Here is a 17971-nt window from a genome sequence, read left to right on the forward strand (position 1 = left end):
AGGATACAGATCTTGATTGGCTCCAATTTTTAGTTAAATTAAATTAAATAATAATTTACTCAATCTTGGCTGATTAATTATATCTTGGTTTGTTTAGATAAAAGGAATTAAAATAATATTACTTTAGTAAAAATTTTAAAAGCAAATATATTAATAATTAAATTTTGATCTTGAAAAACTTATTTCTGTCGCGTCATTAAATGGATATAAATTTTTTTCTTTATTATTATTGTCAATTCAAAGTAATCTAAATTTATAATTTACCTGTCATGCCTGCTTAGGTTTTAAAACAATAAATTAGACCTAATTTTTCATAATTTTAATGAGCTTGTTAATCATGTGGTACAAACTCAAACAAGTTAACACAAAAAAATAAAATAAAAAAAGGACCAATATTATAATTACCCAAACCCCCTTCCAAATCAATTCCTATGTCATGCATGACAACTATGCTCCACCCTACATTTCTGATCAACTGCCACCGCCAACAACTCAACTCTTATTGGAGATTCCTATGCTAATAATATGCTCTTTACTTTTTCTCATTTTTGTTTTAATTTTTTTTTCTATTTTTTCTTATATCTCCTTCGCCTCCTTTCTTTCTATAAATTGACTTCTCTATTCCTTCAAAAACCTCTTCTCTTCTCCTCTCTTTCCCCTTTAGTTATCAGGATTTCTTGTTTTTCAGCTCCCTTTGTGCTCTGAGGTTCTGCTGGTTTTGCATCAGCAAGTAATTTAGCTATTCTTGATCAGTCTTCTGTTCCTCTCTTGTAGGTTTGTGTCTTTTTTGAGTCCTGGTTTTTGAGTTTTCGAGTCCAAAACAGAAACCCCAGAAAGTCAAAATCTTGAAACCCCAGGAATTTTTATTAATTTCTCGCCGTTACTCTGCCAAAAATAAATCTTGTTTTGTCAAAATCTTGATGCTGCAGTTTTGGATCTTAATGTTTGAGGTTCATGTCTCCAGTAGTCAGTGAAATCCTCCGGTCAGGGTTTATGATCAATTCCTCTCTCAGACGCAGAACCCACCTTGTCCAATCTTTCTCAGTTGTGTTCCTTTACTGGTTCTATGTTTTTTCATAAGTGATCTCTCAATTCTGCCTGGATTATATTATATAGTAATTAGTTAGAATATTTCTATACAATTATCTTAATTCTCTGGATATTATTATCACTACCTGGGTCCTGTGTCTTTGAAATCTGTAAGGTTGGAATTCTCCGTCCTATAAAGATCTCATTTTTATTGAGGTTTATTGTTGGTGGTAGTGTTTTTGGTGCAAAATATAGTCTCTGTATCTACATGGTGGTAGTGTTTTTGGTGCAAAATATATAGTCTTTCTGTATCTATATGGCATCCTCTAGTGGGAATTCCTCAGGTTCCACTCAGCTGCAGAACTCGGGCTCTGAAGAGCAGGTGATGTTGGTGGATCAAAGGAAAAGGAAGAGAATGCTGTCAAATAGAGAATCTGCAAGGAGATCCAGGATGAGAAAACAGAAGTACTTGGGTGATCTAACGGCTCAAGTGGCACAGCTAAGGACGGACAATAACCAAATCCTTACAACCATCAATGTCACAACACAGCACTTCTTGAACGTTGAGGCTGAGAATTCTATTTTAAGGGCACAGATGATGGAACTGAACCATAGACTTGATTCTCTCAATGAGATCCTCAATTATATCAACACAAGCAATGGGATTTTTGAAATTGATCATCATGAGGATCTCCAAACTAGTGCAGATCATGGCTTCATGAATCCATTAAATTTGATCTATCATAACCAGCCCATCATGGCATCTCCAGATTTGTTTCAGTATTGATTATCACCATCTCCATGGGTTGGAAATTGGTCACTTTATGGTTTGTCTTCTTCAGGGTCTCAATGATTGGAGAGGAAAAGGGAGGGCCATCTTCCTTTTATTTTTCTCTTTCTCAATTATATGATGTTGAATACTAGGTTAGCTAGGACCTAGAATGAAATAATACTATGATATTAACGAGAAATTGGTGCGCATTGAAAAGAAAAATGTATCTAATTTAGGGAAAATGTGATTAGTATTCTGGCTTGTAATGGGTCTCACTATAAGTATGGTGTGCAAGGCCTTGGATTTGTGTATCTATGTGCTCTGTCTTCTGTTAAATGGTAAATTAATTATGTAAGTTCTCATAACTGGTGTGGGCTTCATCATTTATGTTATATTTCTCAAGAACAATGACTTGCGCTGTGTTTTTCTTGGCTTGGCTGTACATGTGATAAAATCATTTGCTAAGAGACAACCATAAATGTCACCAAGTGATGGTTTACCATATTCGCACGCAACACTAGCATGTCAAGCGCGTTTTTTTGGACCAGAAAGAAATCTACCACTCCTCCCCCTCCTATTCCTTGAAAAGCCAGAAGCAAGCCGTGAAATGTATTTAAAAAATATTTTTGTAAAAATTTAATTTTTAATTTTTTTATTTATTTCAAATTAAAATATTTTAATATTTTTAAATTATTTTAATGTGTTGATATAAAAAATAATTTTAAAAAAATAAAAAAAATATTTTTAATATACAAAAATTATTTAAAAAAACACTCATAATTACATTCTTAAATAAGTCTCCAGACTAACTAGTGAAGCAGGCCGAGAATATATTTTAGGTGAATTATTGACCGATTAATCACTTGTTCAAACTTTTTATACTGTAAATCATACTTCAACAACCACTTAATCCAATGATAAATATCTTAAATGTTATCAGTGTCTATCGTTTTCAAGAAGCCTGTAGCTCGCTCGAGTCTCTCTTTTATAGAAGGGAAAAAAACCAATCTTTTATAAAAGAATTCATGCAAAACCCTGTAAAGAGTCGACACGTACATGTCCACAGAAAAATCGATAGGAATTTTATACATGGTCGATTAGAATAAGGGAGGCTGCATGAGATCACTTTCCAATAATTTTAAACAAGATATCAGCAAAATCCTGTCTCCACAACCAAACACCCCCATTACAATTTCAGAGCCACTAAAACGTTGAAGTTAGGATAAATAATCAATGACAGACAAAACTGCAAGGAGAAAGAAATAAAAAGGAATAGGCTGCGTCATGGATCTCCTCACCTTTCTTGTTAATTTAGAGATTTATCGTCAATGGTTTCACTGTGGTTTGATGTATTTCGATTAAGGTTTTGACATATGATTGCATGTTTGAACTCCAAATTTCCAGCTACCAATATAATATATATTGTTGATGTAGAGATATTTTGCTGTAGCACACATATATTCCATCAAAATAAAATTGATTTATTTTTTAATTAATTAAATTGTATAAAATTGGAGAGGGCTTCATGAAAACTTGAGAAAATCTTCAATAATAGCACCATCCTCTCCCTTCTTCTTCTTCTTCTTGTCTAAAGTCGACAAACGAACCCAAGATTTTCTGCTGCACGCAAAAGTAGAAGGTTATGAGTGGTGCGCTAAGCGCATCAATGCCAAATCATGAATAAAAAGGAAAACAGGACAATGCATACCAAATTTAGCCACCAACAGCCATGGGTAGTGTGAAAAAGCTGGTGGGGTATCAAAGCCACTGTAAGCACATTCAACCAATCCATATTATTTTGAGATTTTTTTTAAGCCCTGCTAGTCGCAACCACAGAAATTCTTAGCATACAATAAAAATACAGATTAGAATACAAAGAAATTGATCAGGAGAAAATATAAAATAAAACATTAACCCTAGTAATGTGGTTGCTTAACGCTGACCGATGACCATTATTCAAGTCTAGCTTAGTACGCTGGCATATCCCTTTAATCAGTTCATGCCATAAGTCTGCCCTGCGATTGTTGAGATATAATTTCAGTACTTACCATGTTGTAATGAGGAGATAAATGCATTGATGCAAGAATCTATAAACACTCAAGCCCCACCGTACTTGACCCAAAGCTGAGTTCTACAAGTAAGAAATCAGCTTTTGATCTTTCTGCTTAAGTTTTCTGCCAGCACCTAGATTTTATATTCTATATATTTTGTCTTAGGCGATGCAGAAAGTAAATTGCACATGAAAGAAAAGCATTTTATTTAGATTCCGTTTAGAAATATGCTGTTTCCTAGTAAAAATGTTTTTCATCAGAAAACCGAGAGTGCACTTCATGTGCATCCTCAGAACCCAGTACGGATACTTAGTTTAAATGACAAAAATATGCTTTAATTCAGATTTTTGTTTTTATTTTCCTGCGCAAAGAGAACAAATCATGCAACAATGGAGGTAAAGGCAATACCCAAGCAATTCTTAAAAATGGGTCAATGAAGTGGTTGAACGTAGGTACGCCGATGATTTTGTACTGGAGGTGGGGAGGTTGGGGGATTAAAAAAAGAAAAGAGGAAGCGGAGGATGCCTTTCTATGTTTGGCTCTTTGATTGCATGATGGGTGAAGAAAGGCTTAGAAAATGACAAAACTTCTAATTAGGAGAAAGGTGATTAAGCATGTGGAAAGCCACTAATCTAAAAGCCTACCCTGATTATGAGTGATTGATGTCGTTTTCCATGCCTTAGTTTAGTGTCGAGGCTGTACTTTTAAATGGCTTTATGTTGTGACCAAAAGTTACAAGAGACTGATGCAGAGTTTTTTTAGCAGTTAGAGTGCTGTTTAGTCAGTAGCCAAACCAAATTAGCTTCTTTCACGATGATTTAGGCCATCAATACGCGAAAGTCGAAATATATTCACAGATAAACTATCTCCCGTTTTTCTTTAATGTTTATATCCAGAAATAATAGTGCACAACAAATGCACCCAAGGTTAACTAGAGTGGTTAACTATAATTGAAATTTTAACCCGATTTAATTCACCCGCAACTCGGGTCTTGCATCAAGTATCCTATTTTTAATAAATAAAATAAAATAATTTGCTATTAAAACGTTATTGGCTTCGGGCTTCACTTTAAATAAATCAATTTTGATTAATCTTTCCGAGTGTGGACATGCCAAAGACGAGCGACTGGCTCGGCCAAACATTTCAATATTTAACTAAGCTAGTGGCCTATAAAATGGCCTGCAGGATGATGGGAGACTACAATGACATGCACATGTAAATAAAATAAAATAGCCAAAATGATTTGAGTGCAAAGAAAACCATGCTAATCGATTCAAATAATAGTAGGTTATGAGTCGTCATCTCAAATCAGAGACACCCAAGTTGGGTTCCCTTGCCGAAGAACATTGCTCGAGTTGGGCATAATCTCTTGAATTATTGGACAATGAGATTTGCCCACTTGCACTTCCTGTTTGGTTTGTTGGCTCAGATCACTCTTATTACAAGATGTGACGCCTGAGAATGAGCATGATGTGTATGATCCAATCATGCAAAATGCTTTTGAATTTGGTTCCATCTTGACTCGGACAATACTCTCTTCTTGTTCGGGTCACAGGAAATTTTTTTTAGATTAACGTGGGTGTTCGGGCCAGCTTGCGCGCACCACGACTAATCCCACGGGTCTTGAAGTTAATGACCATATAAGCCTCAAGTGGCCATCATATGAGCAACCAAGGACTTGAACCTGAGACCACAGAGAAAGCAAACCCCTTAGTCTCAGATCTTTACCATTTAACCACCACCTGGATGGTTGAATCATAGAAAATTTAGTTTTGTCTTCGGGTGTCATGATTACCACTTGACCATCACCTAGATGGTTGAATCACAAAAAATTTAGTTTTGCCTTCGCGTGTCATGGTGGACGGATGTAAAAAATTCTTGTAGATTCAGACAAAAATAATAAATAGTATTTTTTTTTTCCATGGGAGACATAGTGAGAGAAATATTCATTTCAAGACACAATTAATACTAGCTGCTGTTGACACATGTACTTTGAAGATAATATTTTTTATCGAGTAAATGTTGTTTTTTAAAATATTTTTTTTAGAAATTAATTAAAATAATATATTTTTTATTTTTTAAAATTTAATTTTTATAAACAATTTAAAATTTTACATATATATATATATATAAAAGCCCACCCGGACCACTTCAACAAACGCCGGACCACTTCAACAAACGCAACCTAAGTTATGATATATATGGGCTAATCCAATGGCGTATTGAATTATATCAGTCTATGGTTGGGATTTAAGCAAAGCGAGAGGGCTTAGGACCCAGGTTTGCGTTTTCTGGGACAAACGGATGATTGGTCATAAGATTTGCCTTGTATCATATCATTGACAGGTGATACGATGTAGGCCAGGTAAGATTTTTTCAAAATATAATAAAATATTTAGATATTATTAATATTTTTTTAATAAAAAAAATTACATAATGTGTTGCTGATATGATATAGCCTATTTAACTTTATGGGTTAAAAAATAATTTATATAACCCATAAAATATATAATTTGACTAAAAGATTCAAGATTATATATTTTGATAATATTAAGATAATAACATATTATATTAATTTAGATCAATCTATATTAACATGTTAAATCTATAACTCATGTTAGGAGATTATGATAAACTTGTATAAAATAAATTAAAATAAGTAATATTAAAAGATAAAATTAAAAAATTACCTAAAAAAATAATTTGAATTAACTTGTTAAACTCGTGACTTGAATCATAAGATCAAAATAACTATATAGAAAGAAAATCGTAACAAAGTACAAAACTCAATTATTAATCAATTTAATATCAAACGATGAGACTAAAACATAAAATTAATTAAAAAAATAAAAAATAATCAATGTCAATTCACCAAACCCATGACCTAGATTATGAGATCGAAATAAAATTATAAAAATAAAATATAAAAAAAACTTAATTTAATTAAGGATAAAATATCAAAACCTACAATCCTGATCATGAGATTAGAATATCCCTATAGAAAAAAATCAAAATAAATTATGAAACTTAATTTTTAACTAATCTAATATTGAACAATAAAATTAAAAAAAATAGTGGTTAATCCGTTAAATATTATTCTCAAGTAATGATATCATAATAATTTAATAAAAAGCAAATAAAACAAATTAATAAACCTAATTCTCAATTAATATAATATCAAAAGTTAAAATTAAATAAAAAAAGCCCAAGCCGACCAGATTAATATGTCAAACTCATAATTTGTGTAATGGAAGTGAAGTAATACAATAACAAATAAATATAATATTAAAAAGAATTAAAAAAAATATTGATATAAAAAATTAAAGAAAAAAATGTGTTTTCAGAACCATACCAAAACATGTGGGAAATTACTGTTTATTGCTACTATTTCCCCGTGAGTTTTAGTGCATTGTTAAATTAAATAAATTAAATGTTAAATATAATAATCATAATAATAATAATAAATTACTCTATCAATTTGACGTAGGTGGTCACCAAATTGAAGTCACTAACATCCTCCGTGCCAATCTATGATTGTTAGGGTTAAGCAGTGAGGCATCAGCCAAAGAGACTTCCCGGCATGGAGCGGCAGTTTTTAACTTTACACAGTATTTGGTATTTGATAGGAAAGTATTTTTAAGAAAATTTATAATTTTTTTAATTTTAAATTATTTTTTTTTTATTTTTAAATTATTTTGATGTATTGATGTTATATATAATTTTTTAAAGATAAAAAAATATTATTTTAATATATATTTAAATAAAAAACATTTTAAGAAACTTTCAAATATATCATCAGTGCAGTTGGGTGAATTGGCCCAACTATTTTAAAAAAAATATCACGGACGGTATATAAAGATGGGAAAGCGATTGAGCTTGGATGTAGGATTAGCGCTAAACTGGCCATCGACGATGGCCTTCGTCATGCCAATCTCTCTGTTTTTTTTTTTTGGTTGGGGGGGCATGAAATGCAAGCAGAACGCCAGCACGACAGAAGTTCCCTGTCCTGAAATTAATCTCCGGATGCGGACACGTGAAATGGAAGTACAGTGCCAGCAAGACGGTGTCTGAGAAGGATCTGGGTAAACACATATTTTACTCATATCAAGTTACCAGCATTCCCGACCACTGAGCAATTCCACAAGCAGCGCTTCAAGTAGTAGGATCAGGATGTGTGAGAAAGATGCTATTACCATTCAAGATTCAAATAATAAATTCATACAGCACAACTAACAGCATCAACGGGTAACGACCATCTGTCTGAGAATCCTGCTCTAGCACAAAACCAAGTAATCAGACCACAACATTTACACAAGGTTGTCTCATATAAACTGATCTATATCTGCTGCTAAAAACGCTTCTGGTTCACAACAAGGGGTAAAAAAAGAGAAACACAAGGTGGGGAAGCTAACACAAATTTTTGTTCTCTTGTTTTTCTGGATTAATCATATGGGATTTGAATGTATGCCGCATCACAAGCAAAAGGGACATCAGCGTACATGCCAGCAAGAGCACACCGTATGCACTCTAGGACCGTAAAAAGATAAGCAAATGCCACGGCTGTCCAGAAGTGCATGCCCAATTTACCCCAATAAACAGCAAGCGGCATCCATCGGCTCACAGTACCTATCACCTGGAGAGCAATCTCCAATAGCATGCCCATTACCACATGAAATCTGAAAAAGTGAGGCCACTCCTTTCTTCTTACTACTCCAAGATATGCAACAAAGAAATATGCCATCAAGAACCAGCTTGGTAACCTCCCAATGGCTCCAAGGAATGGGTAGGTCAAGAATTCAAAGTCTTCAAGGAAGGGATGTAGATGATATGCCGTCTCAGCATACATCCATGTTTCATGTAGAGGCATCAAATAGGGCAGGCATGCTAAAGTCCTCCACCACCATCTTGGCTTCTTGGTCATTGGAGGAAAGCGAAAACTGTATGGGACATCTTTTGATGCTCGAGGACTTGAATAGGATCTACGCTGCCGAGGAAATGTGGGAATATAGTGTGAAAATCCACAATAATCTCCACTTAAGAGTGGTGTTGATGCAGCCGAAAGGTGCAAGGAAAGGAAACCTATACCATATAAAAAATACAAAATCAGTACAAATACAACAAAAGTTTTGAGATGGAATCAAATTACACAGAGGTAAGTTTAAATCTTATTTAGTTAAGGTGAGATTTCTCATATGCCTACTTAATCAAAAGTTACCACACATTGTTGCCTTGACAAAACCCAACTCTTGTGCCCCTTTCACTTTCCTCCAAAAAACACATGACAAAAGAATTTGACAGAGGAGACATAAAACTACCTCTAGATGACCAGGATTTAGACTCCAAATGTCGTTCCAATGAAGCCCTGCTGCTCAACAACGCAGCCCTTGCAGTTGTATGAGGAACATGGTCAGAAACCATGATACCAGTCATTGTTTTACATGTTCTAGTGTTACTAAAAGCAGACCCGGAAGGCATGGCACACCCATTTAGAATCATTGCCAGGTACCTGGCTGAAGACAGCAGGGACAAGAACTTAGATACATAAAGAAAAATGTCATCCATACACTCCACTATCAAACATAACAATGAAAGCTAGGTGACAAAATACATATAAATCCTCCAATTTTCAGAATCCTCCGGCTATAAAATATAATATTGTAACCTTTTAAGGTCCTATCAGTTGCAATTGTAATTGAGAAAGCATGATCCATTAGTTTGAAACAATGATCGCGAACATTTATAAACATTTATAACCATACAAATGATGAATAAGCAGTATAAAGCAAAACTTATATCTCTCAGTGTCCAATAACGTCAATCTTCCCTTTTCTAAAAGTTGTCCACATCAGCCACTCATCAAAAAACATGTAAAAGAAGTATTTAACCTTTGACAAGATCAATCTTCCCTTACCTGAATAAGTCAGAACAGTCATCTTAACCCACCCACGAAATAAACATATAAAAAAAATAACCCGAAAACAAGAAAGATGATAGCACCAGAGACCAATTCCGAGAATTTGGTTCCAGTGCTCATATTAACAAACCAGATAATTGACTCTAGAATGCAAACGAGCAATCACGAAAGAAGTTCCATACATTTTCCTTTATTGTATGCTTCAGCAACCAAAACCAAAAATCTGAATCAAGTTGCAAATAAAAATCAGTGAGCGCCAGGCCGGAGTACAGTAAGGGCAGAGGGAGCTTCCAGTGGAGCGGTGACATGCATAAAGATCGGAAAGCACTCTGCTGAAGAGCGAATCCAAATGCTCCATCATCCAACAAAATCTTTCAGCTATGCCACAGCCTCCTAGGTTGAAGCCTTGGATGCATAGCACATTGTCATTTTATCAAACAGATAGAGAACACTTCAAACTATAACCACAAAACGCATTCCGACTGATTAATTAAATCCACTTGACGCTAATCAAGATTCCTCATTCCAATCAATAGACATGTCCACTCCATCACCAAAGCAACAACATTGAAGTGAAAAAAAAATTACAGCTAAAATAACAGAGAAATTACAAAACTTTCACCTACCAAAAACGAGAAATGCTTAAGAAACAAGAGACTATTTCTCATTTCCAGCAGTGGCTAAAACGAAATGTAACCCAGAAAAAATTAAAAATTACTCAAAGCACGCAATCGGAGCCAATATCGGGAGTTAAATTCTAGAAAAATCCTTTACCTTGAATTGAAATTTGAGCCACTTGAAATGGTGCTGTGATGTCAGTAGGGTTTGCTGCTATCCCTTGTTGGTTTCATCGTTTCCTATCTTATCCTCGGTGAAGCAGCTGAAGTGTTACTTATCTGCTGATGATTGTAGTTCAACGATGGTAAATATGTATTGAACCTTTTGAGAGGATCTGCAATTTTTATGGGCCAAGGCCGTAATCTCATATCAGGCCATTAAGCTGAGTTTAGCATTTTAAGACAGGCCGAAAGCCCATAGAATTGTAACTAGCATTTCCGCAGTTTTGGGTATCTTTCTAGCTCCATTATTTTTGTGGGCTGTCCTTGTATGTAGACCAAGCCCATCTTAGTGTAACAAGCTAGATTGTTTACAGAACTTCTAAATTTTTAATTTGATTCTTATGTAACAAATAGGAGTGGAAAGATTAAATTAAAAGTGTCAGTATCGTAATGCAAAATACTAACAAAATATGTTGACCGCTCTAAGAATTTTTACCTTTTCATTTGAGTCCAAAACTTCTTTTTTTTTGTTTTTGTTTTTGAATTCGCTAGAGGAGAGAGAAGCATGTGGAAAAAAAGATAACGAGAAAGAAATTATTGATTTGGCTATTTTTAATAATAAAATTTACGTAGATAAGTTCATTTGAGAAGGGGAGTTTGATGGTGATGCTTTTGAGTATTTATTTTGCAAAAACAAGTTAGATATTTACTTTAGATATTTTTTATTTGTTTGATTTTTGTGTTTTTAGATGATTAAGAAGTATTATAGGGTTTATAAGTGATTTATTAATATTTTTATTTTGTTTTTAAGTTTTTAAGTTATTTTCAAATAAAAACTAGTTAGGTGATCCCGTTACATGACAAACTTATCTTTAATTTTTTTAAAAAAAAGCTGGGAGCAAAACCCAAATTTATTTGGATTCTAATAAATTAGATATCAAGCATATTAAGATCATTTTGCAGCTAGGATCCAATGCTATTTTGGATTTTGCCTAACCTAGCATAAATCTAGTTTTGGGCTAAAACTTGCAAAATCCAAGATTATTTGGGTGGTGTATATTGTAGGATTCAAATTTATTTTTGGATCTTACACCTATTAAATGTAAAATTAAGTACATTTTGATAAAATTGTTATTACAATATAATTGGTAATGTTAGTAAATGATATAACATTTTCTTTCAAATTCATCAATTATTTTATTAAAAATATTAATTACAGTAAAGTATGCTCTTATACATTTTATTGAAAATAATAATATTTACAATACAAATCATAAAAATAATTTTTAGTATTAATATTATTAATTATTATAAAAATAATATTATTTATAACTCCAAAAATAATAATGTTTTTTAGATCAATACTATTAATTATACTAGAAAAATATATTAATAAAAAATATAATAATACTTTTGATATTAATTATACCAAAAAAATAATATTAAAAGAATAAATAATAATAGTTTTGAGATCAACACTATTAATTAGACTAAAAAAATAATAATATTTTTAACACCACTATTATCAATTATACTAAAAAGGTATATTAATAAAAAATATAATACTTCTTTTAATATTACTTATACTAAAAAAATAATATCAACAAAACAAACAATAATAGTTTTACAAGTAATACTCTAAAAATTAATTAAAAAATAATATTAAAAAAACTATAATAATATTCTTAATATCAACACATGTAATTATACTAAAAGTATAGGCAGCCCAAATCTTACGTAGCGTTTGGGCTACATCCAAAAGGAAGCAGACCAAGTGTCAGGGGGGGTTGTGCTGTTGGCCTGGGATAGTGCTGCCGAAGCATGATGCAGTGCTTGGTATGCCTGCGACCAACACCCAATTTTATTTTGGATCTTGCCCTGCCAGTGCTAAGACTAGCCTTGGGTCATGTTTGACAATGCCCAAGTCAAAACGCTAGCTGTCACTTATATTGCAGTGCATAGGAAGTAGGTCAAGCACTATGTGGCATTTAAGTTGTTCGCCCTTAGGAGGGAACCAAATGCCACGTGTCCCAATATGGTTTTTTTCATAGTAATTGTTGTTTTTTTTAAAAAAAAAATCTATTAATGATGATAATAATATTTACACTCTTATAAATTTTAATGAAAATAATAATATTTTTAATAGCAATAATATGAATTATTATAAAAAAAATTATTTATAACACAAAATATAATAATATTTTAGAGACTAATATTACTAATTATATAAAAAAGTAACATTAAGAGAACAAGTAATAATAGTTTTGAGATCAACACTACTAATTACACTAAAAACATAATAATATTTTTAACACCAATACTATCAATTATATCAAAAAAGTATATTAAGAAAAAATATAATAATTCTTTTAATATTAATTATATTAAAAAATAATATCAACAAAACAAACAATAATATTTTTACTATCAATACTTTAAAAATTAATTATACTAAAAAAATATTAAGAAAACAAATAATAATATTTTTAATACCGATACTTGTAACTATATTAAAAGTATAGGCAGACCAAGCACCACATGACGCTTGTGTTGTACCCGAGAGGAAGCAAACTAAACGAAAGGTGGTGCTTGGTTTGCCCGCGACTAGCACCCAATGTTATTTTAGGTCTTGCCCTACCAGGTTCAAGGATAGCCTTAGGCTATGCATAGACTAAAGCGCCACCTAATGTTTAGATTGCAGCGCAGAAGAAGCAGGCCACACGACACATGACATTGGGGTTGGCTGCCCTCAGGAGGAACCTAAACGCCACATGTCCCAATGTGGTTTTTTTTATATTGATAACTAACTTTTAAAATTTATTAATAATGATAATAATATTTATACTGTTATAAATTTTAATAAAAATAATAATATTTTTAATACAAATAATAATATTTTTAGTAGCAATAATATGAATTATTATAAAAATAATATTATTTATAACACCAAATATAATAATATTTTAGAGATTAATATTATTAATTACACAAAAAATATCAAGAAAACAAATAATAATATTTTTAACACCAATACTATCAATTATACCAAAAAAATATAATATATTTTTTAATATTAATTATACTAAAAAAATAATATCAACAAAAAAAATAATTTTTTCACTATTAATACTCTAAAAAATAATTATACTAAAATAAATATTAAAAAAACTAATAATAATATTTTTAATAGTAATACTTATAATTATACTAAAAAGTATAAGTAACTCAAGCACCACATGGTGCTTGGGCTGCATCATAGAGAAAGCAGATCAAATGCTAGGTGGTGTTGTGCTGCCCAAGCACCACGAGCTACTTGGTTTGCCTGCGGATAGCATCTAATGCTATTTTGAGTCTTACCATGTTAGGCCTAAGGCTATTCTCGGGCCATGCCTGGTAGTGCCCAAGCCAAAACGTCACCTAGCACTTGGACTGCAACGTAGAAAAAGCAGGTCAAACACCACGTGGTGCTTGGGCTGTCCGCCCTCAGGAGGGAACCAAAGCACCACATGTCCCAACGTGGTTTTTTTTCATAATAATAATAATTTTTTTAAAATTTATCAATGATGATAATAATATTTATACTCTTATCAATTCTAATGAAAAATAATAATATTTGTTATAACTCAATTTTGGTCCATTGACTTTTTAATTTAATTTTACAGGGTTTAAAATGTAAAATTAAAATATCAGAGGCTTATTTGGATAAAAAGTATGATTTGTTAGCTTGCATGAAAATTAGAAACTACAATATTGTTTTGTCATTCTACCCTTATCTTTAAGTTAATCTTTGTTTTCAAGATAATGATAATTATCATCTTTCAAATTTTAAAATTTGTTTTTTAATTAGATTCAAATTTTAAGATAAAGAATAAGTTTAATTGAAACTTTGTTTCTTACACAGGAAAAAACTCTTATATTATAAATACAAATCTTAATATATGAAAAAAAAAAAATCCTAGAAGGGAACAAACACAAAAAACCCTAAGAGAAGGCCATTAAAAAAAAACTTAAAAAAAAAAGGAACAACTCGAGAAGGGGGCTGGCAATCCACTCTCTGCTCTGTGCCGCCACCCCTTCTTTTATCGATTTTCTTTCCTCCTCTTCTTAATTCCCCGCATTTAAGAACAGACACAAAGCAAGATCACCATTTTTCTCCTTGGCTTGGAACCACTATCGGCTTCACGCCTTCATCCCAATCAACCTCCAAAAGCCACCACACAAGCTTTCCTCCTGTTGTAGGAGACGCCTTCATCTCCTCTTTTTACCCACAGTCCCGCAATGATAGGAGACTGTCGACTGATATCACCCATGTAAGCTGGATCGTATTCCTCTCAGCCGTTACTTGCATAGGAGAAGAACGAATATCCTTTGTCAACCCAACCGAGAACTGCAGTCTTTCTTTTTTTGTTGAAGTAGCGACGGCGGGTGCTCCTCGGCCACATCTTCCCAATTTGTAGTGGCTGATCCAGCAACAACCTTCTCCTCCTAGACCGTTAAGATTAACAGCAGCTCAACCATCTACAGACACTGTGACCAACATCCAACAAACATTATAGTGCCATCAATAACTCCAGCAACCGGGAGTAAACCAAGCCAGCAACAGCAACACTATAGGGAACCCTTCTGCCCTCTCCTCTTTTCCTAAAGCAGCAACCACCAGCATCCGTTGCGGCGCCTCGCATGTCCAGCAACAGTCTTCCTTTTAGCCTAGCACTTGGAGCAATACCAGCATTGTAGTGCAACAACAACAAATAGCATAGACCGAGTCTTCAACCATGAGCAGTGCCAGCCCGTCTCCCTCAACTTCGCCTCCAGTCACAGCAACGCCAGGTAAGTCCTCCTTCTTTCCCTGTTTTGCTAAAATTAATTAGCATGTTACTGTTGCTTGCATGCGTGAATTGTTCACGCATGCATGCAACAATGGCCAGCTGCGTCAGGTTTAGATTAGTGACCGACTTTTTTTTTTTTATATAAGTTTTAAGACTGGAATATATAAATAAAAAGAAAATAATAAATTTTTTTTTCATTTCTTTTAATTTAAAATTTTATGAATTTATTCATCGGTGATATAGTCAAGAATACTGTACTTTGTGGATTGCCTAATATTCATTAATATAAAAATAAAATAAAAATAAATCTTTAGCAATTTAAAAAAAAAACCAACAACCCAATTTCATGTAATATATTTAAGAGGTGATAATATTTTTTTTTTTTACATAACAAATTTCGTACCATAGAATTTTTGTTAATCAGTTAGGATTTTTAATAACCATAATATTAGGTGGGGACTTCTTGAATAAAATTATATTTTTTAAAAAATAAAATACTAAATATCTTTTTTTTTCAATCAAGAAATTAATTTTTAATTAGCCACCATAATATCTGGTGTCCGGATGCGTGATAATATTTATAATATAAATAATAATTTAAAAAACCAATAGCTGTCTGCTAGAAGCTCGTGTCATCAAATATGCAATATTCCCAGAGCATGCTTTCCTTTCCGGTTCCCTCGAGGATAAACAACATAGCAAAAGCACCGACAAACAAAAGGCTTGGAAGAGTAAATACAACCAGAACACTAGCAACAAGTTAGTACTGTTATTCAGACACATAATCCGAACAAAAAAACCAAGGCAGCTGACTGGCAGCCTAATTACACAATCACATTTTGCACCCATTATGCAAATGTTACCAAATGTGATACAAACAGGGTAGCTTGCCTATCCATACAAAAGCCAATTAAAACATGCCAAACACAACATCGCACTCTATATATAGACCAGCATCCACACAAACAGCACAGGATTGTAAGAGGACACGTGAGAAATATTAAAAGTGATACTAAATGGCATTATAGCAAGTTTAACGTCTCAAATAAAGTTTATATTCGCACTGCTTGTTCCGGCATTCATAAACTCAATATAATCATCATCATTACCAGCAGCAGCATCATCATCGTCTTCCTCATCAAAACCTCCAGCAATACCTACATTGATACGTGTATTCGCAGGGAGCTCACCATAGGCCTTCAGAAGCCTAGCTTCATAGGTCCAATACTTCAATATAACGTCAGCCTTGTCATCCTGATAGTCGCGGAGACCAACGAGAATTATATCACCAGCATCAATCCAGACCTTCTTGTGCATCTTCCCTCGAATATGGCAAAGACGTTTGGTCCCATCAAAACACAGCGTCGCAACGACCATTTCCGAGCATGCGAAGCACTTGGGCATACTCCTGTCCTTCTTCCTTAAAAATAAGCTCCCGCTTCTCGACAACAGCTTCGTTCTTTCCTCTCTTCCTATTCTTTCCTCCCTTTCCCTTGTTCTTCGGCATGGTTTCTGATTCTATTCCCCACATTCCAATAACAAAACGCAATCAGTTATCTGATAATTTGCAAGGAAAAAAATATTTTTATAAATTGAAAACCTATCTCTTACTTTATTTTAAAATGATTTTTTTATATAAATTATTAAAACACACAATAAAAACTGGACCAGGCAAGAACATTGGACCTAGAAAAAATGAAATAAAGAAAACTAAACAGCAATCGAAAAACAGAATCAAGGGCAGATCGGGAAAATAACAAAAAAAGCAAAAAATTAAAAATTGGAAATCAAGAACAAGAATCTAAATTCAAGAGCGTGTTACGTAGTGGGAAATGAGCAGGAATTAAAAGAACTAAAATCGCTTGTGGGTTAGTTGAATGAGATCGGATGCAATAAGAAAAATAGAAAGGGAGATAAAAGAAGATACGTACCTGAGCTGTGGTGCTAAGGTGAAGAGGAGCGAAGAAGCTGATACAGAGAAAAAGAAATCAATCAGTGGATTTTTTCTTAGCTTCTTCTTGACCTTGACTCTCTTTCTCAGCAAAAATATTTATTTAGAAACTTGCACATTGGAGAAAAAATGGGCAAATAGTACATTTTAAAGTTGGCCCCACTCGAAGTGAGTGGCGTCACCTTAAAGAAAGTCGGAAGGCCTCTAGCTCAGAGTCCAATTCTACATGTAGGTTATATGTGTACTGGTTTCTCACGTGGAACCATAGAAGGAATTCAATCTCCAATGATTGGTATCTTCGTTGTGCATTAATGACTTAACTCGCCTCACGGTGCTGCATTGTATCTTCAGTGTTCTGGGAGTGCAGAGATGGCTATCTCTTTAAAAAAAATATTTTTTATTTAGAAATAAATTAAAATAATATATTTTTTTTAATTTTTTAAAATTAATTTTTAAAATCAAATGAAAAAACAAATTAAACTTCATGGCAAATTAACAGACACTTTCTCCCTGGCGTTCACAAGTAGAAAAGGTCAGAGAAGGAAAGCCGACTTCACTGCTTGCTACACACCGGAATGCAGAATGGGCTATCCTTACACAAAAGTTTTATGCCTAGTTCGTTGTTGACTATAGAAATCTCTTTTCT

At 33.1% G+C, this 17971-nt stretch overlaps 2 protein-coding genes and 1 pseudogene across 6 annotated transcripts; 1 reads left to right on the forward strand and 2 right to left on the reverse strand.

Annotated features, from left to right (window-relative positions):
* Positions 1-588: 588 nt before the first annotated feature.
* On the forward strand, positions 589-2166 carry LOC105128778 (ocs element-binding factor 1-like). Of its 2 annotated transcripts, none has more exons than XM_011030594.1 (2): positions 589-1278; positions 1325-2166. In XM_011030594.1, exon 2 carries the CDS (start codon positions 1346-1348, stop codon positions 1814-1816), a length of 471 nt encoding a protein of 156 aa, XP_011028896.1. In that variant the 5' UTR covers positions 589-1278; positions 1325-1345; the 3' UTR covers positions 1817-2166. The 2 variants fall into 2 exon arrangements, with proteins under 2 accessions (XP_011028896.1, XP_011028895.1); XM_011030593.1 differs by having other exon boundaries at positions 594-1256; positions 1301-2166.
* Positions 2167-8019: 5853 nt separating this feature from the next.
* LOC105128779 (protein TIC 20-I, chloroplastic-like) lies at positions 8020-10666 on the reverse strand. 4 transcript variants are annotated; one of them, XM_011030597.1, is made up of 4 exons: positions 10541-10666; positions 9949-10171; positions 9168-9362; positions 8020-8931 (listed from the first exon to the last, which is right to left on the reverse strand). In XM_011030597.1, exons 3-4 carry the CDS (start codon positions 9346-9348, stop codon positions 8294-8296), a joined length of 819 nt encoding a protein of 272 aa, XP_011028899.1. In that variant the 5' UTR covers positions 9349-9362; positions 9949-10171; positions 10541-10666; the 3' UTR covers positions 8020-8293. The 4 variants fall into 4 exon arrangements, with proteins under 4 accessions (XP_011028899.1, XP_011028900.1, XP_011028898.1 ...); XM_011030598.1 differs by lacking the exon at positions 9949-10171 and having other exon boundaries at positions 9168-9384; XM_011030596.1 differs by lacking the exon at positions 9949-10171 and having other exon boundaries at positions 9168-9358; positions 10541-10665.
* Positions 10667-16198: 5532 nt separating this feature from the next.
* LOC105128781 (eukaryotic translation initiation factor 1A-like) lies at positions 16199-17427 on the reverse strand (annotated as a pseudogene).
* Positions 17428-17971: the final 544 nt, after the last annotated feature.

This window comes from Populus euphratica, unplaced genomic scaffold, assembly GCF_000495115.2.
Source record: "Populus euphratica unplaced genomic scaffold, PopEup_1.0 scaffold11.1, whole genome shotgun sequence".
NCBI classification, from domain to species: Eukaryota; Viridiplantae; Streptophyta; class Magnoliopsida; order Malpighiales; family Salicaceae; genus Populus; species Populus euphratica.

Bases quoted from the DNA above. Each gene is read 5' to 3' on its own strand.
- LOC105128778 (XM_011030594.1), top strand. From the start codon at position 1,346: ATGGCATCCTCTAGTGGGAATTCCTCAGGTTCCACTCAGCTGCAGAAC.
- LOC105128779 (XM_011030598.1), bottom strand. From the start codon at position 9,348: ATGATTCTAAATGGGTGTGCCATGCCTTCCGGGTCTGCTTTTAGTAAC. The intron at 8,932-9,167 runs GTAGTTTTATGT...TATATGGTATAG, and splicing joins TAAATCCTGGTCATCTAGAG to GTTTCCTTTCCTTGCACCTT.